This window comes from Mustela nivalis (assembly GCF_964662115.1).
Source record: "Mustela nivalis genome assembly, chromosome: 4".
NCBI classification, from domain to species: Eukaryota; Metazoa; Chordata; class Mammalia; order Carnivora; family Mustelidae; genus Mustela; species Mustela nivalis.
In genome coordinates, this window is record NC_139023.1 from 138359458 (window position 1) to 138383941 (window position 24484).

Genomic DNA, 24484 nt, shown 5'->3' on the forward strand with positions numbered 1-24484 from the left:
GGCTGCCCACCCTCAAGGAGTGGAACTGCTGCTGGGACATGCTTGGAGAGGGACGAGCGACTCTGAGACGCATCGCCTCCCTCCCACTCCAGAACACTTTCCCTCTTGCAAGTCCGTTTCTTGCGCCAAACACATTCAAGAGGTAGTAAGAAACCAAAACCATTTAGGAGACCGAATACCAGAGAAAGTAACCATCTGAGTCAGTAGCCCAAGGCGGTGTGTGTTCACGCTCTGTTATTCTTTGTGGAGAGAAGGGCCTTCATGAAAGGATAAATCTCTGCCTGTCATTCTTCCACAGGGGGAAAGGTGGATTCCAGCCAAAGATAACTCAACGGCAGAAAAATAGGACTCTTGACAAGAACCTACATGGGCGCTTAGCTCCACCTCCCGTGTCTCATCTCTAGATCCTGTGGGGATGGAGAGAGAACCAGGAAGGAAAAACTTACAGGCACGGCAGTCACCCTGAGGACTCCGGAAAGTGAGACATTCTGAATGTGGATGTGGAAAATCACCAAGCGCAGAGGGGTTTTTTTGGTTTGTTTTTTCTTTTTTTTTCTTTTTCTTTCTTTCTTTCTTTTTTTTTTTTTTGCCTAAGTTAGTTTTCTGCCCAGTCAGGACCCCAAATGACAAAGTCCAAAGCTACATTAGCCAAGTGTAATTGACAGGAGACAAGCAGCTGTGCTAGCAAATTCGACTTTTCACATCTCACTTGCCTGCACCAGACCCAAGTTCCAAACCAATTTATTCCTTCTTTCTTGCCCAGAGGGTCAGATTTACAAAGCTGCGTTCTTGTCTTTTTTTCTCCACAAACAACTTCTATCTTTCCCTGTAGCTAAGAGCACAGTCCCATTTTCAGAGCCCTTCATGGCCCGAGCCTATCCTACCTTATAGAATTACACTCCCTCCCCTATTTAAAAAGGAACTGAATATAAAAAAGAAAAATAAATAGCCGCTTGGGAACATTTCATTTACACAGATAAAAATGACTCCTAGTGGGCGCCTGGGTGGCTCAGTGGGTTAAGCCACTGCCTTCGGCTCAGGTCATGATCTCGGGGTCCTGGGATGGAGCCCCACATCGGGCTCTCTGCTCAGCAGGGGGCCTGCATCCCTTCCTCTCTCTCTGCCTGCCTCTATGCCAACTTGTGATCTCTCTGTGTCAAATGAATAAATAAAATCTTAAAAAAAAAAAAAAATGACTCCTAGAAAGAAGCATTTATAGTTAAAACAAGGTTGCCTTGAAAGAGCACTCCGGGGTTGCAGCTGGGACAGAGCTGTTTTCCATCAGATGCCTTTCTGCACTGCTATGTTGCATAAAATATGAATGTTTAATTTAAGAGCCAGGGAAGGAGACATCCAGAATGCTCCCTCACTGTGGGATGGGCCTTCTCCCTCCGTTTCTTGCTTTCCCTCATGTGTGCTCACTGCTGAGTGCTTTCTTACCTATGGCTAGGTGTTTCTGTGGTGGTGTCTGCTGTGTGGTTTCACTCTGGGAAAAATCTGTGCATGTAAAAGAGAGTATATCTGTGCATGTAAAAGAGAATACAGAACCCATGTTTAGGAATGAAAATAAGCTCCCACCAGAGCCCAACGAAATGTTTGCCGATGGGAGCCGAACGTGTAATATTTGCTTGCGGTGGCTGAGTTACAAGTCAAGGAGTGAAAGCTCAGGTGGGACAGCCTTCGGAGCACACTGTTCCTGCCACCAAAGGCAGCCCCGCCACACACGCCGTCCCCTTGCAAGGGTCGAAGCGCTGATATTTAAGGTAGCCTGTCACTTCCCTTGAAGATTGAAAGCATGAAAAGCTGCCACTGTTTTTTTTTTTTTTTTTAAATAAGGAAGATAAAAGAAGTATGTCAGACTATGTGATTAGTGAGTCACAATGAGCTGTCACAAACATGTCCACTCTGCTGGTTTTGTTGTTGATGTTATTCAGAGCGGCTCCTGACACACCCTGTGGGGCTGATGTATTTGGGGTGTTGATAGGCACAGCTCTCCTGTGTGCTCCCGCTCTCGATAGAAAACATGCCAAAACGTAGCTTGTTTCTTCAATAAAAACATGTGAGGGAACAAACAAGCCCGAGTTCTCAGGTGTCTACGGTTTCCGTGGAACTTCGTTCTGCCGTCCAGAGATTTGATTAGGAGGCAAAAACTCCTACACCATGGCTGAGAAGCCAAACCTGAGTTGCCAGGCATCAGCTGCCAAGTGTTAGCTCCCTAGGCTGCTATCAGTTCCCTGCAGCGCGGTGTGCTGCTGTCGATCACGCGGTGATCAATGGAGCCCAGCCCCTGGTTCACACCACATTCGACAGCCCCTTCTAGAAAGCCAACCGCGCAAAGAATGGGCACTGAAATACAGAGGTCCTTCTACTGACCCAGGGAAAAAAATTATGAATGGGAACCTTCTGCTTCCCCAAAGCTCTGCAGACCGAACCAGCCCTGGCAGGAGCAGCTCTAAGTCAAAATGAGAGAGATGGACTCCGATCGCCCACAAACCTGCAGGAAATCTTCCATCTGCTGACAGAGTTCACCATCCCGCTGAATGTTTTCCCTCAGAGATCTCGTCCTGACGAAGAGTGAGTGCAGTTCTGCTTCCGTGTTATCCAGAGATAATCTACAAGAAGGGGAAGAGTGAGCAGGTGGTGCAGGGAAGCCAAACGAACTTTATTTTCACATTATATTTCACAAACTCTATTTTCACACATCTAGCTAAACTTCCCTAACTAACTCTTCCCCAGCTAACTCTGACCAGAAATGTCAGCTCAAAAATGTAACGATTTATTTCTATACTAGTAGATTTCTATACTAGACAGAGAAAAAAATATTACCACACTAATTTCTTCTAGAAATTCAAACCAGAACAGTTTATATCTTATAAGATGCTCATTCTTTGAGGAAGAAGAGAGAATATGAAATTCTGTAAATGGAAACTATGAACTGTTCACAACTTTGGCCTAATAAGCTCACTTTGGGAAAGACATGTCATCTGTGGTAAGATGTTCACAGTCAGTAACACTGAGACACTGGCCAATGACAGGGCTTGGCTTGAAGAGCTATGATTGGTGTATTTCTGCATCGGGTTCATAGCTCTTATAATCAGATATAATCACTCAGATAGCAAGCACAGGACTGGAAGTGGTTCATTGGAGCCAGCTTGTGAGAGGCCACTGTGGGCGTGGGCACCCCTCCCAACTCCTCACTCAATGAGGCCACACCAGTGGCTTGAATCTGCCACGGTAGCAGTATGCACACCATGGAAATCAGCAAATGCTACAAACAAGGACTTCTTTCCAGGAAAGCTGGTTATTGAACATATACCACTGGATACAGGGATATGTAGTATAAATTAAAAAAACATGGAACTCAAAAGCGCTCGTGTACACAGATTAGAGCCCCATTAAAATGCACACCTATACTGGGATCAGCAGCAAATTAAAGTGATGTAAACACAGCCTTATGTCTGGTAGATACTTTCTCTGTGAGGCTGTGACTAATTTAAAACGAAATCCTTTCCCAACCCTTGGGATGGTTCCAATTGCAATAGAAAATAAACGTACCATGTTAGATTCTACAAGGAACTGGCCCTCAAGTTTGACTGATGTATACCAACTCCCAAGGTAAGAGGCTGTGCTGTTTGAGCTCTGTCTTTGGGTGTGGAGGGATTTGAAGTTCTTAATCCATATTGTTTTTACACTGATGATATTCATTGGAAACGACTACAGTGGTGTTTTTTTTAATTAAAAATACAGATTAATTTTTCAAAACCCCCAAATTCCAAAAGTGCGCACACACCTCTGTGAGCAAATAAAAGGGAGGTCTGAAATTTCAACAAGACAAAACTCTTTAAAGTTATAAAATGTTTTAAAGTTATAAAATATTCACCAGTTTCTTAAAAAGTAGTTTAGGGGCACCTGAGAGGCTCAGTCGACTATATGTCGGCCTTTGGCTCAGGTCCTGATCTTAGGATCCTAAGATGAAGTCCTATGTCAGGCTCACTGCTCAGCAGGGAGCCTAGCCTGCCTCTCCCTCACCCCCACCCCCTCTGCTCATGCTTTTGCCCTCTTTTTCAAATCAATCAATCAATCAATCTAAAAGGTCATTTGAAACAAAACCGTGAATTCTCAGAATTCACTTTAAGTCTTCTTCGCTTACCTAGCAGCCTCCTGAACATGGTGCAATTTTTCAGAAAAGTTTAGAAGAATGGCATCTTTCTTTTGGGCTTCCTAGAATGAAAACAGAATTTTCTCTACTGTATGTGTAAAACTGGAAGGAAATGATTATCCCAAGACTGAAAGGGACTTTAAAGTTCTTGTTTTTATGCTTGATATATTATTCAAAGCAACTCAGTGAAACGTGAACTCTTGTATTCCTCAGTTAGTAAGATTTACCAGAACTTCCCTACTCTCCAGATATATTTAACTTCCCAGAGCAACCGATCCTGACGTGAAATACAACTCATGGGCACACAAACTCAATGGAGGTGGGTGGTGGCTTAGCAGGGCCCTTTGTTGCTGTGAGAATCCAATACATCCTCCTTAAATACCACCCATACCTGCGAGGGTGCCTTTAAGTGACAAGATGCCTACAGCGGTTAAACCAGTTTGCAAACTGGGTTTAAGCCGATGGTGCACAAGCCACAGAGGCCTTTGGATTCTTCACCTGTTCAGGGGACACAAGGAAGGTGGATACCAAGGGAGCAATTACCAGCTCTGGAAACATCCCCCCATGGGTAGGGACCAAGTGACACAGAGCACCTGGCTCCACGGATCTAAAGGGACTGACAGAGAGCCACCTGGGTGGCTCAGTTGTTAAGCATCTGCCTTTGACTCAGGTCATGATCCCATGGTCCTGGGATCGAGCCCCACATTCGACTCCCTCCTCAGCAGAGAGCCTGCTTCTCCCTCTTCCTGTGCCTGCTACTCTGTCTACTTGTGCTCTCTGTCTGTCAAATAAATAAATAAAAGCTTTAAAAAATAAATAAATAAAATAAAGGGACCGACGGAAGACTCGCTGTAAGACCCACGGGATATGGAACACATTGTCTGCTTTCAGTGTCCTGAAAAATCAACGTATTAAATGAGTCCTGAGTTCAACATGTCCTTTGTCTTCTGAAGAATGCAGTAATAATTATGTGTGTTATTTACGGAGCACGTACTAGGGGCCGAACACTAAAGCGAGCAGTTTATGGAATTATCCCCTTCAGCCCTCTTGGTTACCTGTTTGGAAGGATCACTAGCCCCATGATTAGAGGAAGAAATTGAGGGTCTTAACGTTTAAGGAACTTGTCTGAGGAAGGACAGCTAACAAAAGACAAATCAAAATCCCAGTTCTGTCCTGTCCTGAAGCTCACACTGGAAGCCGGCCCAGCTTCCTCCCTAGCTTACAGCTACATCTACGTGATGGCTATCAAAACAACAAAGGCGATCCAGTGAAGGAAAAACAAAAGTGGTACAATTCGTAATTTGAGATAATGTAACAACAGACAGACTTTTTCACTTTGTAACTGGTTGTTTTGGTATCCCAGAGCCCCAGCCAAAATCGGAGGTGACGGCCAGGGTGAGGACACCAAGCGCATGCTTGTCACAAGGTAGCCCGCCTCAGAGTTCACAAAGGGGAACAAACGGAAGCGATCCTTTTCACTGTTCTGGGCTCCCTCACTCTCTACACATAACCAGCCACAAAGCTAGTCAGCCCAACCCTGGGAATGTCTCAGCACCCAGGCCTCTGCCCTCCGTCCCTGTGGCCGAGACTCCAAGTCTCAGCTCTCTCTCTCTCCAAACCATCAGAGAGCCACCTTCTGCCAAGAGGGGCCCCATTTCCAGTTCTCTCTCCACTCTAGCCTATCCCCCACAGTGCCTTATTTTCTGAAAAACAAAGCCAACCTGGCCAGGCCATTATGCTGGGCTCCAACTTCCACTGGCTCCCCACTGCTAACGCATGAATCCAGATTCCTCAGTATTTAGGATGTGGATCCTTCCTAATTGGGCCTCACCAACCCTGACTCACCAACCCTGACGCTGCCTCCCCCCAACCTCTCTACTTCCCTCCTAGCCTACACCCCCAGGCATTGGTAAGCTCAGCTCAGGAAGTTGCAGGGTGCTTCTGCAAATAGAACCTTCATGGAGCCTACCTGGTCCTCTCCTGTCTCTGTGGGATGCCACCTAATACCTGGGAAAAAACTCCCCAGCGAGGACTCACATTCATTCTCTCTCTCTCTCTGAATTCCCACTTCCCCATACCTGTGCAACAAAGTGCAGAAGATTCATCCCAGGTTTGTTTGCTTTTGTGTCTGCCAATTTGAGCAAAGAAGACAGTTTAAATCCTACTGCATTGCCAGCATACCCTCCCTAAAGAAGACAAATCAGAAGAAAAAATATATACGTATATCTTCAGACGGGCAAATAAACTTAGAATCACAACATCTTATTTTTTTTTTAATTTTACTTACTGCATTCATGATGTTCCCTGCCTGTAGCACCAAGTGTAATATTGAATGTAGCTCCTCACACAGCATCAGCTCTGTCAAAAAAGAACACACCACAGGACCTTGAGCTTCAGTGCACAAAGAGAGCCACCACAGCCAAGTTCAAGAGGGCCTGAAGCAAGCTCTGACCTTAAACCACGTATTAAGACCGGAAAAAACAAATCAAGCCGCACATTCTGTGGTGTATCTAATGCGTCATTTGCTACTGGCAATCCATGTCCTAGTCTTTAACTGGGAATTGATGGATATGATGCTTCACTGTATCACAAAACACTTCAGTAAGGAACATCTTCAAGGCGTGGAAAATGCAAAGGCCTTATGAAAAGCAGAGCACTGTGTTATAGGAACAACCTATAGCAATTCTTTATTTTTTTTCCTTTCTATCCATTAGCCTTCAAGATTATATTTATAGAAGATGGAAACTAACTGAGAGCAACATTTTGCTTAGTCCACGAGCTATGACGAGATAAAAAAATAAACAGGCTGGGATGACATGTAAATGACTTGCAAAGTCATCTACCCTTAGGGGCCAGGCACCCAGAGACTCAGTCCACTTTATTCAAATCTACAAATTTCATTTGGATTGGCTTAAGGTCTATAAAGGAGCTTTCATTGTAATATATCTTTAGATTAGTTCTTTAAACATAGCAGCTTTTGTACACACATCTATGCAAATTAACATTATTAAAAATTATTAATGTATGTCAAAAGCTAAAAGCAAAGTTTGATGATTCTTAAAATTACAGTATATATAGATAATGAAAAGCTATCTATGATTTTAACTTCATATTCTCCATTAAGTGTGGTATTACTTTCAAAAAATTACACTTGGATCACTGCCTATATTACGTTATCTAAGAAGGCCAGTATCTGAAGGTTAACCAGATAAGAAATGTTTCTGCCGTGCCCACAAATTTGCATGGCTCACTACAAGAACTATTCTATCTCGATGTGAACAGGAGGAACGGCCCTTCCAAAGTTGCTGCAACAGCCCTGGTGTGCGTGGGAAGAAATTTTAATAGGCCGCCCCATGGAAAGAAGAACCCTCGCCCTGAATTCTGAGACTCCTCTCTAAAATGGAAGAAAATACGATGGGGCTGAAGAGCAAAACTTTATCTCACTATGGGCCAGAGCAACGGAACAGGAAAATCAAGTAGGAATCAACAGCTCTACAATGCCTAGAAATCCAGAGAACAACCCAGAGGAAATCGGGCTGGCACTGGACGTGGAACGCAGAAGGATGTGAGGGATGGGGAGCACCGGAGACGCTGCCATGGAGATGAGGGGTGCCCACAACTGGGCTAGGCCTGCTTGCTCAGCGCCATACATGCCCGAGGGCAAAACCCCATTGCTTTGGAGGGAGGCAAGAGAGCGATTCCAAGGAGTCTACCTGGGCCGGCAAGTCGTTCAAAGAAATGGAAACGACCCACTCACCCCTCTCAAACACAAACAGCCCACCAGGAGTTGGAGACTTGAGGGGAAGCAGGTGGGAAAAGACACAGAGCAGAACCATCAGGAACCTGCAGAAGGGCGCACTGGAGATGCCCAGCAGGAGTCAGGAGGAAAGGAGGAATGCTGCTGAAAAAGCAGGCCAGGACACCAGAGGCCAGAGGATGAGGGAGGATGCAGCCGGCCTAAGTGCCCAGGGTTTGTGCGTGCCCCGCGCGCGCGCACACACACACACACACACACAGCATGCACATGGAAAGCTGACCTGGGAGAGGATCAAGAGCTAGCTACAACCAGCAAGGTTTACTCTGAAGCTGGGGATGAAAGAAATCTTCTTTTATGGGAGGTTACTATGCTAATTAATGGATTGGTCAATTAATCAATTAATTAATTAGGGAGGAAAGTAAATGGAAATAAGCCTTAACTGTCTGTCATCCCACCTAATAATCTCATTTCCCTTTTTAGGGTGTAGCAGAATTAGGATTTCACATTTTTCATTTCAACTCAACAGTTTTTTTTTTTTTAAAAAGAACATGCTACCAGACCGCTGCGGCCACCATGGAAAACAGTATGGAGGTTTCTCAAAAAATTCAAAATAGAATGACCACACGATCCAGTAATTCCACTGCTGGGTATTTACCTCCAAAATATGAAAACACTAACTCAAAGGGATACATGCAGCCCTATGTTTATTGGGGCATTATTTACAGTAGCCAAATTACGGAAGCAGCCCAAGTGTCCATCAATGGATGGATGGATAAAGAAGAGGTGGTGTATATACACAGTGGAATCATACTCAGCATCAGAAAAGAATGAAACCTTGCCACTTGCAGCAATATGGGGGGATCCAGACGGTATAATGCTGAGAAAAATAAGTCAGTCAGAGAAAGACAAATTCTATGATTTTGCCCATACGTAGAATTTAAGAAACAAAAACAAAGAAAAAAGACAGACCAAAAAACCAGACTGGACTCTAAAGAACAAACTGGTGGTCAAGGGGCGAGGTGGGTGGGGGATGGGAGATGGGGCAGAGAGGTGAAGGGGATGGAGAGTACACTTCTCATGATGAGCACCGAGTGCCGGGGGCAACTGCTGAATCACTGCATCGTACACCTGAGGCTGAGAGAGCACTGTGTGTGAACTACACTGGCATTAAAAAATAAACTGATTTTAGGGGCGCCTGGGTGGCTCAGTGGGCTAAGCAGCTGCCTTCAGCTCAGGTCATGGTCTCAGGGTCCTGGGTTCAAGCCCTGCATCCGGCTCTCTGCTCAGCAGGGAGCCTGCTTCCTCCTCTCTGCCTCTCTGCGTGCTTGTGATCTCTCTCTGTCAAATAAATAAATAAAATCTTTAAAAAAATTTATTTTAATAAGAAATAAATTGATTTTAGGGGAGCCTGGGTGGCTCAGTGGGTTAAAGCCTCTGCCTTCGGCTTGGGTCATGATCTCAGGATCCTGGGATCAAGCCCCACGTCGGGCTCTCTGCTCAGCAGGGAGCCTCCTTCCCCCTCTCTCTCTGCCTGCCTCTCTGTGTACTTGTGATCTCTCTCTCTATATCAAATAAATAAATAAAATCTTAAAAAAAAAAAAAAGAAATAAATTGATTTTAAAAATCAGGAGAAGAAAGCTTACTAAAAAGAATAAAAACTAAAATAAAGTGCTCCCACCAAAATTAATAAAAACAAATTACATGAAGCCTCACGTGGTCACTTACCTTTAGTTGCGGTTCTTAGAATTGTTATGTCTGTGTATAGAGAAGAACACGAAGGTAAAAATTCTTTCTTTAGCACCATGGCTTCAATCCGAAGTGAATAGCTGAAACATAAAAAGTAAAACTGTAGGGGCACCTAGATGGCTCAGTGGGTTAAGTGTCTGCCTTCAGCTCAGGTCACGATCCCAGGGTCCTGAGATCGAGCCCCGCATCGGACTCCCTGCTCAGCGGGAAGCCTGCCTACCTCTCTCCCCCTCCCCCTGCTTGTGTTTGCTCTCTTGCTGTGTCTCCCTCTATCCAATAAATAAATAAAGTCTTGGAAAAAAAAAAAAGTAAAACTGTTGCATTTGATGTCACTGATTTTAAACCCTTTCTCTGTGAGGAACAGTGATGGACAATCCTTACTTTGGCACCTGAATCAAGTAGTGCAGAAAGGAGTCTGCCAGGGACAGCTTGGACACATCTCCACTAAATGTTTTCAATTTCTTTATCTAAAAGACAAACAGAGAATAGAGAAAAAGAAAATAACTTGTGATTAAAATGTAACATTATTTTAAATTTCATCTTAGAATCCCTGTAAGAAAGTAAGATTTCAGGACTAAATTCAAATTAATAAAAATGTAGACCCAAGAAAAGACAGAAAAGGAAATCATCACAATAACTATGTTTTTTGAAAGAAGAGAAACCAGACAAATGAGAAGAAGAGCTGTGTCATGTGTGGGTATAAATAACCTCAGACTGTCTGGAGAATCAGAGACATAGGAGTCCTCAAGGGAAGGGTCAGTTCTAAGGATGGAAATGTTCTGTAAGTTACAATCTGGAAAGGAGAACACTGGGAGGAGGAGGAGGACACTAGGTCCTCTAGGTCCCTAATGAAAAAAAATCTCAATATTTTGGATATTTTGGATATAAAGTACTCGGACTGGGGGAGGGCTAACAGACCTTTCTGTGGCCAAATCCCCCCTCCACACAGAACAGCCTCACACCAAGCGGCTGCAAGAACACACAGGCTGTCCAGTGGGAAGAGAAAAAGGAACAGGGCTTAAGCAGCTGAGGGGTCAATGTCAAGACCTCCCCTTTGAAAATGACCAGGAAATAAAACAAGGTACATTCAGATCCCATTTCTAGAAATTTTACAAGAGGCACCCACTGCGACCCCCGTTCTCCATACACACACCACACACAGGTGTGGGGGGAAAGACTAGAATGTACTCCCCCTACCTACACAAGGTGATAGGTTTATTATTTTCTTCTGCTGCTCATTTTTGTGTCCTAAAATGTCTGTATGAACATGGATTACTCTTGTAAAAAATTCAACTCAACTCAACGTTATCCTTTTAACCGCAGCAAAGAGAAACAAGAGTTCTGACCCAGGAATACAGCCGAACAGCTAGCAGTGGGGGATGGAAGCAAAGAGAAAGTTCTCACGCTGCATCAGAGCAAATCAGCACCTCCACCACGTAGAGAACTGGACCAGCCCAGTGGTGGGAACTTTTCTACTACTTGCACTGTCGTAGAGCGTCTTGCAACAAGAATACTTTACGGTAAATCGAACCTTGGGACTACGAGTAAAGTAGACAGCCCACCTCTGCAGCTAACTGTTGCCAATGAGCACTCACCATCTTTCATTAGTCTTTTAAAGCTCACTCTTTTCCATCCCTGGGATCATGGCAGGTGCCCATAAAAATAACATGCCTTTTCAGTGTCTTGAGAAATAGGAAATGACAGCTCCAAAACACAGAGCAGGGAGTATTTGCAAAGATCCACAAACTGAAGTGTCTACCTCAACAATCTGAAAATACAAAATGTCACGGGACCGATGGACACCCTAGACTTAAGTCTGATGCTTAAGACTACATTTTTTAAAAAATGGGCAGAAAACAGCCATTGGTAGAACGGCATTACTTCTTCTACCGTTAGGGCCCCAAACTGAATTTCCCATTTTTAGGCTTATTTGACTTAGGGGCAGATGGAATTTCTGGTTGAGCTAAACTCAAGTCAGTACCTAGCTGCTGAATGGAGAAAACCGTAGGAGGTCCTGATCCTTTCTGAACTAGAGTTTAGCAATTCACTATATATGGAAAGGGGCAGAGCGAGGTTGTCCCTTTTCTAAGACCATCAACTCAGCATGTGCAAAGCTTCTGAAAAGAGCACAATTTTCTGTCTAAAGCATATAGAATAGGTCACATTAAATAAACCTGGTAGGTATTTCTATTAAACATGTGCTCAAGCTGTAACTGAACAATGATTAATCTCCTTCACTTACATAAAGAGCTGAAAATGTTTATGGATTTCAAGAGCATGGTGATGGAAAGATAGTATTTAATTTAAATGCCATGTACACAGTCGTTAATTCCATTTCAAAATGAGACTCGTTCATTAAGAGGGATTACTGTACCTTCACAGTGGTAGGGAGGTAAAAAAGAGAGGTGAACAAACCCTATAATTATTGTACATTCTCGTCATCATCAAAAAGCATTTATCACACATTGTTAGGCATAATTTTGTTGGCTGAGCCAAGGGACTCTCGTTATGACCTGGCTGTGTCCGGTGTCTGTCCTAACAGCAGAAAGCATGCTCCTTAAGACGCACACATTCCCAAGGGCAGACCACCTTCATCCCATCTAATTCCACTCGCACGATCTCGAAATAGCAAGATTTCCCACCAAAAGGTTCACCCAAGAGAAGACCCTGGGGTTTCCTCCGTGTCCTTCTCCCCAACAAGAGGCAGAGTTGGTATAGAAGGTTGGGAGGAGGGGATAAAAATGTCAGAGGAGGCAACCAACCTGCTGCCTGAGACAACAGGAAATTTCTACCCCCTTCCAGCCAGCCCTCTGTCGCTGAAAGTGACACAGGAGTGGGGCCCCACCCCCAAGGGAGGGAAGGACTCGCAGGCTGCATCTGGGCTCCCTTCTGACCATCCACCCCGCTCCTGCACCAGCCTCTCCCTTGTCCCCTCTCTGCCCACAGGAATATTTTTCAGGGCAAAGAACCCCCTCCCAGGGCTTTTATTTCTGGGCCTGCCTTCTTCCTCTCCAAGTTTTAACCGTGCAAACATGTAGAGCAAAATGAAAAAAAAAAAACAAAACAAAAACATGCCCGATAAAAGATCTGTGGGGAAGGGCAGAGAAATCCTGAAAACAAATTAACCTTCTTCTGGCTTGTCAGCTGAGAATGCACCACTGAAAAGGGCTGTTTCCGCTCCTATTTTTCAACATGCTGATAAGATGACAGTATCGCTCAAGCGACACTCTGCCCGCTGCTCGCTCTAGAGCAGGGGCGATGAAAGGGCTGGAGGGAGGCCCCTGGTGGTGCGGGGTGGGGTTGGGAGAACCTTTGCCCTTCCTTCCTCAAAGGGATGCAGCGGCGGAGTGCCCCAGAAGGAACCCAGCTGGGGTCAGATGAATCACGTGCAAATCCACTTTCCCCTCTGGCCCTCCTGGGCCACAGGAGCGGAGTTCCAGCAAAGCTGCGTGAGCCTCAGTTTCCCATCTGTACCCTGAGGACTGCCTGACAATGTGGCTGAGAAGATTCAGTGGCAAAGGCACCCCAGATCATCAGAGCTGCAACGGAGTGACCTTCTACGTGCCAGGCACACCAGACTACACACTTGATCCCATTATCTCGCCCGACTGCATTCTGCCCTGCCCAGTGCCTGGAACACAGGGACACACATGCTCCGTCAATGTTCAGTCCCTTCCTGTGCGAAAAATGAGCACAGAACATGACACCCAAGCTTAGCGACATGTGGTTACACAGACACTGGTGCACTTATTAACATATTTCTGCCACATTCCTAAGCCTCTCTCACTTGGCCCTGGTTCCCCCTTGGCCCCCTCCCTATCCTCCACCCTCTACCCTAGACTTGGGGGTTGGCCTTGGTCCAGGTGGCTCTGGGGACCACGCGGCACTCAGAGCGAGGCCAGCGGGTCCCCGCAGCAAGCATCTGTCAGAAGGTGGCTTCCACAGGCACAGAGACGCCCTCGCAGATCCCCGCAGTGGTTCAGGGAGGGGCGCCAAGAAGCCCTGGGGATGGCCAGGGTGTTCCCGCTGAAGGAAGCTCCCAGCTGAGTGTGGAGGGCGTGGTGAGCTGAAGCCCAGAGTCGGTAATGTAAACAAGAAGTGTGACCAAGCCTGTCCGGTATTCAGGCTAAGGATGACCCTGCAGGGGGCACCTGGGTGGCTCAGTAGGTTAAGCCTCTGCCTTGGGCTCAGGTCATGATCTCAGGGTCCTGGGATCGAGCCCCACAGGGGGCTCTCTGCTCAGCGGGGAGCCTGCTTCCCCCCCTCTCTCTGCCTGCCTCTCTGCCTACTTGTGATCTCTCTCTCTCTGTCAAATAAATAAATAAAATATTTTTTTAAAAAAAGATTCTCTCGGGCGCCTAGGTAGTTCAGTGGGTTAAGCCGCTGCCTTCGGCTCAGGTCATGATCTCAGGGTCCTGGGATCGAGTCCCGCGTTGGGCCCTCTGCTCAGCAGGGAGCCTGCTTCCTCCTCTCTCTCTCTGCCTACTTGTAATCTCTCTCTGTCAAATAAATAAATAAAATCTTTAAAAAAAAAAAAAATTCTCTCTGCCCTTCACCTCTCTCTCTAAAAAAAAAAAAAAGGATGACCCTGCAGCAGGAGAGTGGGACAGGAGAAGCAGCTGCTTCTGGCTTGATGGCAGAGTCTCAGGGCTCTGTCTCATCCCAGCAGGACGTTGTCTCCGGGGCTGGCTAACTGGTGGGGAGCGAATGCAGCACTCGGGTGGGTTTCAGTCGTCTTACCGTTAACAGCCCCCCTTGAATTATGTGCCACCCCTCCAGCTCAACAACATGGAGGCTTGGCAGCTAAGTTGCTTCTTTGAAAAATCCCCGAGGCCTCTGCAGCCTTTGCATTCTCTAATCACCCCTGAATTTAAAATTAGAAATGAAGGTATTAGGAAAACCTGTACTTAATCTCCCACCTCTTCACTGCGGCACGAAGCTGGCAGCCTCCCCCAACCCCGCCTAATGTCCCTTTCGTTAGAAATTTAGAGCTTTTTGGAACATGTCTACACGCGCTCTCAAATGTGACCCTCACTGAAATAAGGCATGAGGTCAGGCAGGAGTAAGCACAGCACCAAGTCCTAAGGAGGAGGCACGAAAAAAGCCGAAAGGGGAGTAAGATTTCAAGAACAACTCAGTCTTTTTAAAATCCAAATTAATTAAACCCTAGCTATCCTAATTAAAGAACTCTGAAACTCTCATTCTGTACATTAAAAAAGACTAAGGGCTGTTCAGTGTATAAGATCCAAGGTAAATTATGATTTAACATACCTTTCCCTCAAGACTTTAAGACCCTTTATGGTCATTAATAAATGCTGGTAATTAATCTTGACTTAGGTAAATTACACTTAATTTGCAAACAGAAAAGCTGACAGAGAGAGAGAGGTTCAGATTATCAAATACACCTAGAATCCTCAGTTACCTAGTATGACCCTTGAGTTGGCTTTGCAAGTTTATCACAGATTGATGTAGAAGTACAGATATATATTCCTCTTGTTATTTATGGCACTAAAGTCAAATGCCATAAATTATGTGTGGGAAGAAGAGTGGGATGGGGAAGAGAAGAACCAGCAGTGTGGGTAAAAGGGTAACTTGAACTTTTTGCTTTGTAAGATTTTACATTATTTAAATGTTTGCAAGCACATATATTCATGTCATTTCTTACTAAAAATTTTCAGGGTTCCCGTTTTTAGAAATAAAAGGCAGTATTACAATTTTGTAAGATTTTACAAAGTTTCCAACCATTCAACGGCTCAGTTAATTCAGTCCTCCCAAAAAGATGATTAACTTTATACTGTAGTACTAAACCGCTATCACAGCAATTTCCCCCTTTAAGTCAATTACAGAGACAACATTTCTTAGCAGTTTACCTACTTCTCCAAAATTTTAAAGCATCTTTATCCAAAAGTGATTTCCTTTTATTTTTGTGTGTATAAGGTATACATATTTATAAAATAACCTAGATACGGCCTCAGCAAAAACTGTCATTGGTGATGGAAAAGGAAACCAAATTTAATTTTGGTCCCATGTGCCCGGTACCACGCCCAATGCATAACTAAGGGTTCGGCATTCTAGCAAACCCTCACTGTACAGGTGCAAACACTAAGTTCAGCAGAGTTGGGAAATTTGCCCAAGCAAGGGGACATCTGTTCCCTAACTCCATAATTTATGCTCTCTCTCCTAAGTCACTTTTTATTACTTGGATATGAGAAGACTCTGGCTCTAGGTAGCAGAGGGCCCCTCCCAGATTGAGTTCTGACACTCTGAAAAATACTGAGCTTTGATCATCACTCCTACCATCTAAAACTCCTGTGCCAAATTCCTCACCTCCTCTGACTCCGGCAAAAGCTTAAGAAATTCTCGCAAGGTCTCTGATCCATAATGCTCACTCTTTCCCTGATGAATATCTTCTACGATGGACTGAGGAGACCTGGAAAAGGTAATTAATTAGATTCCATTTCATGTCTGTTGGAGTACGAAAGAAACACAAGTCAGTGGAAACTAAAACAAATCACCTTGACCCTTTGCCCATCCCGCCTTCTTCCCAGTTGGAGGGACGTCCTGTGTCAGCAATCACAGGAGACTCAATGCCAGGGAAAGCGGGGGTCCCGACACACAGCCCAGAGGCCCCTACACCCAGAAGCCCACCCTTGGGCATCCCAGAAAAGCGGAAAGTGGCAGCAAACCATAGGAGTCTTCTCTGGGAGAAGAAAAGCAATCCCCTTTGGTGTGGAACCCTGGCGAGCCTCTCCTCTCCACTTTAGAACACTGGCATTTCACCACTGTCTTCTGACCAGTCCAGCCTCCGCTGAGGGGCAACACTATAGATGAACTCATAAATTCCCCGGCACGACAGGCTTGAACAGATGCCCTCAGGCAACTCCGCCTGTACTTCAAGCCACTAGGTTATGCTCCCATGCAGGAAAAGAGCAGAGAGCGACAGGCACTGGCGCACTCATCACGCCTTGCGTTGAAGGAGGGTAGGCAGGTATGAGGAATGAACTTCGCTCATCTTAGAAGCTGAATTTTCAGCTTGGCCACACCCACAGACTGATGCTGACACCAGGGATATGCCTAAAGTTGCAAATGTGTGCAAAAACCTTACTTCTTAAATTGCTTAAGAAATATCCCAATGTTCATGCTCCGTTTTGCATCCAAGACCGTAATCTGGAAAAGAACAGACACACAAAAGACTATTACAAATGAGAAGACTTCGGAGGGAAGAAGAGAAGTAAAACCTATCAAAATACAACACTAATTATGAAAGAATAACTTCCAGTGTGTAAATCTGGTTATTAATCGGCACACCTAACACAGTTTTGCAAATCTTAAAATATTATCATCTCCCCAAACTTCCTGCAATGATCTATTTCGTTAACTATACATATCTATTTTAATCTTGCCTAACTTTTTTTTTTTTTTTTTTTTGAAAGAAAGTGAGAAGGTGTGTGTGCACAAGCTAGGGGAGGGGCAGGGGGAGAGAGAGAGAATCCTAAGAAGGCTCCATGTTCAGTGCAGAGCCTGCTCAGGGCTCGATCTCAGGACCCTGAGATCATGACCTGAGCTAAAACTGAGTCAGACACTTAACTGACTGAACCACCGAGGCGCCCCTTATCTAATTATTAGTGAATAATGTATATTAAAATTGTTTAAATTTAGCTATTTCCTCTTAGAATAATATAGACTTCATTTAAAAGCTCAAATTTGAAAAACAGCTGTGTTAGCATAGTCAGATCATATGAGATTTGAACTAAGAAAGCAAAAAATAACTCAAGCAACTGTAGAGTTCCAAACCCTGCTTTAGGGGTATAGAAGAACCAGTATTGTTATTTTAAGAAATGTAATAAAATTAATTTTTTTTCTAAAAGATATATTTCTTTTCATTGAGAAAGAATATGTGTCCTTTGGGGAAGGTAAAAAAGTCTTCTACGTTTTATTTGCTCAGAATTTAAAAAGGAAAATTGTTGTGCTGTATTTCACCAAGTCTAACAATGCATATTAACATCACTGGAATCAGGATGTGTCTGACAATGCACAGCATCTTCGACTTAATGAAATATGGTGCCATTCGAATTTACTGTTGAAACTGGATTTGAGCTACCATAGGTTTTAGCTGTTCAAAATGAAAAATTGGGCAGCATTTTATCAAGACTAGAAATTAGACAGAAACTTTGTTCAGCAGGGAGTGGGGAGGATGTTGTTATTAAAAACAGAAGCCGGGGCATCTGGGTGGCTCAGTTGATTAAGTGTCTACCTTCAGCTCAGGTCATGATCCCCAGGTCCAAGAGTCCAAAAGCCCAGGAGTCCCGGGATCAAGCCCGCATTAGGCTCTCTGTTCAGCAGGGAGTCTGCTTCTCCCTCTACCCCTCACCTCCGTTGTGCTCTCGCTCTCTCTTAAATAAAATCTTTAAAATAAATAAATAAATAAAATCTTTATACATACATATATACATACATACATACATACATAAACATTCCTACAGAAGCCATTTCTTTCTCTGGAAGGGAACATCCAAGATACATGGAGGAAAAGATCACCTTAACACTGCCACAGGTGGTTGTGTTTTTTTTCCAACTGTTTTTTGGTAAAGGGAGACTAGCTAAAACAGGAATGTTGTTATGATTCTCTTCCTTTCCAAATGTATGTGATTCATTTGCGAACAAAAGCGAATCAGGTTTCAGATTAAATTCCTGTTCTCTAGGTCTGCTTGTAAGTTTCTAAGCAGCAGCGAGAACTGTTAACCAAATTTAATGGCACTTCCTGGCTATAAGGTTAAATTTTTACGGGAGTGTGGCTGCCTTCTTTTGAAGGCTGATCTTAAACAATCACATTATTTACTATCCTGGGGGTTTATTTCATGTTCTTGCAATCACCTACCAGCCATAAAATAAACTCCCAGGCGCACAGGGCAGGCTCCTTATGGGAAACCTACCCAGGACAGCAGTTCAAGCTCAGTGTGAAAGGAGGGGAGAAGACGGGCAGAGAATAAAACCTGTCAAACATAACACCCTTTAAAGGGGAAAGCGCATACAAAACAGAGGAATCTAAATTTAGTACGACAGAAAACAAGTGTATATTATAATCCATCAATTAAAAAGCTACAAATAAGAACACGTATACTGATATAGTAGTATTTGTACCCAAAGGACTCCCTCAGCACTCACCTCTACCCAGAATGAGGAAAAAACTTCTTTCTTATTTCTCTCATTAAATCACCACCTCTTGCTCTATTTAACCCTGGATGGCAGCACCCTCCCCCGCCCCCAGCTCCACGCCCCACCCCTGACCCCGACACTCCATGCCCCCAACCTAGGTTCACAGCTCCTACCCCTGGAAAAGGGATGGAGAAATTATTCTTTTTACTCCTATTTGACAGATAAGGAAACCAAGCCGCAGAGATGTCACGTTATCCCTTTCCCAAAGCAACACGAGAACTGAAATGCTAGTCTGGGTCTCTCAGGTTCCTTCTCACTCTAGTTCCTGTGAGTTTGAATATCGCTAGGAATAGAGAGAAGGGGCCAGGCTTCCCCCCCACCTCCCCGAGTGGTACCCACTCCAGGAATGGGGGCAGATCTAAAGAAAGCCACCCCTAGGCCCTGGCCAAGTCCCCTGGCAACTCCAGAGCTGTATGTGGGAGATGATGGATAGAAATCCTATTCTCACAGCTGAGACAGCCTCCAGGAGCTGCCATCACGAGTGCCCCTTGATTCGGGGTAGCAGCTACAGCCTGGGGCAGTGGCTACCTCCACCACTTGAAGCAAAGCTTCAGAAACTGGCCAACAGTTTAACAGAGGGACACCTAGGTAGCTCAGTCAGTCGGGCGTCTGCCTTCTGCACAGGCCACAACAGACAGCCTCAGGAACAAGAATGGCTTAACACAGCTCCCTCCCTGCCCACCAGTTCCAATTGACCAGAATCTTCTTTTCTGGACACCGCAGGACAGGGAGGCAGGACCCCCACTGAAATCAGGGCCTGTCACATCGGGGACAGCCCGAGTACTACAGAGCTCACAGGCTTTCCCGTCAAGGACCACCGAAGAGTCATGCCAGCCTGGGAGAACAAGGGAACAAAATACAATGTCCTGTGCCCCATTCACATGGTTCTGAGGACTTCTCACTAGGATGGGAGGTGGCCCTGCTGGAGAACCAGTGTCCCCACACAACGGCCCGGCTGACCACGGCTGTCAGGTCTCCCTCTGAAACACTGAGACTACAGCACTTGGGCAGGGCTCTGATTGGTTCCACCGCAACCCTTTAAGCACCCCTCTTTTCTTCTATGATTCCGGAACATTCATCCACAAGCAATCCCCTACACAAATTGCCTCCCATAGTCTTTCAAGGAAGAAGCAGCTTTTGTATTTTAGTTGTGGTTAAAAAAAAGGAAAAAAATGGAACATTTATCACCTTAACCACTTTTATTTTTTTTAAGTAATCTCTACCCCAATGTGGGGCTCGAACTCAAGACCCCGAGATCAGGAGCGTCATACTCTACCAACTGAGCCAGCCAGGAGCCCTCCTCCTGCACCATTTTTAAATGGTCAGTGTCAGAAAGAGCACTGACATTGTGGTCCAGCCATCACCACCACAACCCCGCAGAACTCTTCCCATCGTACAGCACTGCAGCTCTGTACCCATTAAGTCCTAATGCCCCCTCCTGCCTTCAGCCCTTGCCAACCACCTTTCTGCTTTCCATCTCTATGAGTCTGACTGTTCTGGGAAACTTCACACCTGGGGAATCATATGGTATTTGTCCTCCTGCGACTGGTTTATTTCACTGAGCATGATGTCCTCAGAAGAAATGGTTAAGCCACGTTTCTTTCAATAGGTCAAAGAGGGCTTCCCTTTCTAAGTACCACTAAGTAGTGGTTATTTCAAGGCTATGTCAATTTTGGAAAAGCAAAATTTAAAAAAATCTTCCTGGATCCTCTTATGTAGACATGGCTTTTGGTTTTTGATGTTTTTGTTTTGTTTTGTTTTGTTTTCATTTTCTTTTTCATTTTGGTTGGCTGCCAAATGGGAAATGTTCCAGCCTGAATAGAGGCTGGGGGGACGTGGGGCTGGGGATAAAAACCTAGTTGAAGCTTCTTTTTTTTCCCCTCCTTTCAAATGTATTTCAAATACTCATCTAGTTCTATAGTTCTGGATTGAGCATGTCCCAGAATTCTGGAACATACTGAAACCATCACAAAAGTTGAGAAAGAATAGATTGGAGTGGGAGAATAAGTTATTACTGTTCAGAAAATTAGAAAAAGCAATCTTCCTTCCCTCCTCCCTCCTCGCTTTTTTCTCCTAATAAGGACTTTTAGTTATTTCTCATAAGGTAATATTAATTTTAATTATAAAATTACTATAGCCAGCATCTAGAATGATCTCATGTATTCCAACATTTGTGGGTTTTTTCCTTTTTTATTTTACTTTTATTGAGGTATAATTAACAAATAAAATGTAAGATATTTAAGATGTGCACCATGCTTATTTGATATATGTAAACACGGCGAAAGGACTCCCGCTCCCCCCACCTCACGGTCATCTTTGGTTCCTCCTTTTCAGTGAGAACATTTAAGTTCTATTCTCTTAGCAAGTTTCTATTACCCAACACAGTGTTATCAGCTGTAGTTACCTTGTTTTATACTACATCCTCAGGCCTTGTTCATCTTGTGTATTGTCAATCCTGCTTTTGATCATATTGATCTACATACTGATCAACACTCCCTTTGGTCCCTTGGTTCAGTTCTGTCAGCTCGGCTAGCTTTAATTTTCTTCAGAGGATATCAACTAGCTAAGACTGTCACTTTTTTTTTTTCTTTTAATTTTGAGAGAAAGAGAGCACAAGCAGTGGGGAGGGGTAGAGGGAGAAGCAGACTCCCCACCGAGCAGGGAGCTTGATGTGGAACTCAATCCAAGGACCCTGGGATCATGACCTGAGCCAAAGGCAGGTGCTTAACTGACTGAGCCACCCAGGCACCTTGTTTCTTCCTTTAGAGCACTGTAGATTCCAGTGGGAGACATGAGACCCAGCTGACCAGTGTGAGCGATGCTGAAGGGGCTGAGAGCAGTGGGGACAGACAGACAGAAAACATCTCAGGGAAGAGGTCAGTGAACTCGGCAAAGAAGGTGGAGTTTGAGCTGAATTGGGTTATTACTATCCCCAGTAATATAGTTTTGTTATTTCTAATTATTTTATTACAGTTTAATTATTATTTTAACATTTGTAGCCTCCTCAGGTTAATTTTTAGGTAACAAAAACACAAGGTTAGTAATATTTCATAACCTTTCCTCCCCTCCCCATTACTAAATGTTCCAATTTACTCTCTTGAGTGTTGTTCTTCCTAAATTCAGCCATTCCTGAACCCAGCTCTTCCTTATCTTCCAGCAACTCCTTTGTCTGGAATATAATGAAACTTATTTGTAATGCTTTATAAGCCCTTTCAAGTAGAAGCCAACCACATAATGGCAGGCCATTTTTGCAGGAGGTTATTATGTTTCAAAGGGACATTATCTGATCCCTGAGGTGCTTGAACCTCCAAATCATGACCTGTGTTTCCAGGCTCAGGATGGGTCCCTCTGCCAAACGTGCTAGTGAGAGTATTTTCCACTCCACGCAGACAGGGAGTGGGAACTAGTACTTTCAACCCTAGATTCCATTTACTCCTTCTGAGTAAATTGGGAAACTTATCTCTGGACCTTGTGAAACTATCACTCTGCTGAGTTGTAATTTCCTTAGGAGAAAGTCTAATGTGGGCAGAAAATAGCATGTACTGTATTCTTTTACTGCGAAATATATATATACACATATATAGTTATTAATTTATATTTTAATATATATTTTAAAATTAAATACAATATAAAATTATTTGTGAATTATTTATAAGTATTAACATATTTATAAATATTTTATATATATAATACTTCTAACCATGTTGGGGATAGCATGAAAAATTAAAAATAATTCTGGATAACCCTCTGTTATGTGGCGATATTGCCTAATACACACTCAAATCCATCCACCTAAACTACTCATCCTACTTGAGTTCTAAAGAGTTGAAAAGTTAGATTATCTTATGACACACGGTCATGGTGGTTTAATTTTTCCTTCTAGCAGCTTCTCTCAGATTAGGACTTACCAGTGTTAAAAAACAATCACACACCCATATTCATCGCACCATATTCGCAATAGCCAAAAGGTGGAGACCCACATACCCATCAATGGATGACAAGATCAACACAATGTGGTATATATACAGAGGAATATCACTCAGACTTAAAATTCTGACACGTACTACACGGGTGAACCTTAATGACATTATGCAAACTGAAATGTTCCAGTTGCAAAGAAACAAATACTATATGATCCCACTTACAGAAGGCACATAGAGTGGTTAAATTTTTAGAGACAGAAAGCAGAAAGGTGGTTGGTGGGGCTGAATTCAGGAGGGAATGAGGAGACAGGACTTAACGGGTACGGAGCTGCAATTCTGCCAGATGGGAAGAGTTCTGTGGGGGCGTGGTGGTGACAGTTGGACCACAATGTCAATGAGCTTCCTGACACTGAACAGCACATTTTTAAGCAGTTAAGATGGTAAATGTAATGTGTATTTTATCCCTGCTAATTCCCTCCCTCCCTGAGTGCTTTTATCTGTAGAACAGATAAAATTAAATTAAAGCTGTGAATTAAATTAAATTAAATTAATTAAATTTAAATGAATTAAAGCTGTGAGTTCCAGCAGCCCCTGGAATTATCATTTTCCAAAATAAATTTACTTATATTACATCATATCATATATTATATTGTGTTATATATTATGTTATATTATAAAAATATTTATAAGGGAGGCCATGCATTCTAACCTGGTAGCTGCCCACTCAGCAGTATTGTGAGCTAGACCCCCTTCTGGTTGTTACAGGTGGTTTCCTGAGAGGTACACTCCATTTCCCGCTGTACCCATCCACTCTTTCCTTCCAAATTCTTTTTTTTTTTTTAAGATTTTATTTATTTATTTGAGAGAGATCACAAGTAGGCAGAGAGGCAGGCAGAGAGAGAGGAGGAAGGAGGCTTCCTGCCAAGCAGAGAGCCTGATGTGGGGCTCGATCCCAGGACCCTGAGAGCATGACCTGAGCCGAAGGCAGAGGCTTTAACCCACTGAGCCACCCAGGCGCCCCTTCCTTCTAAATTCTTAAAATTCAGTAAGGAGAGCTAGGAAACAATGGTGAGAAATGCCCTACGGTACAGCAAGGAGTCTCTGCTGGAAGCTGGGGCAAAGGCCAGGGTACTAAGGAAGTGACTTCTTGCTCCGTCCAATACTGAAAGGATCCACTAAGAAATAAAAGGGCTCTGCAGAAAGGGAAGAATAGGGAAGGTTGGAGTTCAGCGGGCAAGGGGATGAGGAGCTGTCCTCAAGACTTCCTCTCAGCTTTATTTCACAGTTCACATTTAATTCTAATCCTAGCATTCCCTGCGTTTTATAGTTCGTAGACTCCTGGCTATCTCAATAGGGAACTATATCACCAATTTCAAGTGAATCCCCCCAAGTGAGCCCATGGAGAAAAGAAGTTAACCTGTTCCTGAGCCAGACAGAAGAAAGAGGTCAATACCATCAGCTTGAGAATTCAATTATGTAGAGAGGTGCTACTTCATCCTGGAGCCCTGCCCACTCTTACCCGAGTCACTCCATCTTTGACCTATAGCCTCTGCTCCTGTAGAACAGATTTTTAAAGTGATACATTGTTGCCGGCCCCTCCACTGCACTTTCCATTTTTGGTGTTCAACATTCTTTCCTTTCCATCTCAATCTCTTTCCTTAGTACTGCTGCTAGTAAGCAGAG

At 44.1% G+C, this 24484-nt stretch overlaps 1 protein-coding gene across 2 annotated transcripts in view; it reads right to left on the reverse strand.

Annotated features, from left to right (window-relative positions):
- The window catches only part of FHDC1 (FH2 domain containing 1), a 40399-nt gene that overhangs the window by 8336 nt on the left and 7579 nt on the right, over positions 1 to 24484 (reverse strand). For both annotated transcript variants that reach the window (XM_082728152.1, XM_082728151.1), the window contains exons 3-10: positions 16768 to 16829; positions 15990 to 16092; positions 10044 to 10129; positions 9642 to 9742; positions 6447 to 6517; positions 6238 to 6345; positions 4151 to 4221; positions 2495 to 2612 (exon numbers count right to left, since the gene is read on the reverse strand). In XM_082728152.1, the coding sequence (XP_082584278.1) occupies positions 2495 to 2612; positions 4151 to 4221; positions 6238 to 6345; positions 6447 to 6517; positions 9642 to 9742; positions 10044 to 10129; positions 15990 to 16092; positions 16768 to 16829 (720 nt within the window). The remainder of the gene's footprint in view (positions 1 to 2494; positions 2613 to 4150; positions 4222 to 6237; positions 6346 to 6446; positions 6518 to 9641; positions 9743 to 10043; positions 10130 to 15989; positions 16093 to 16767; positions 16830 to 24484) is intronic.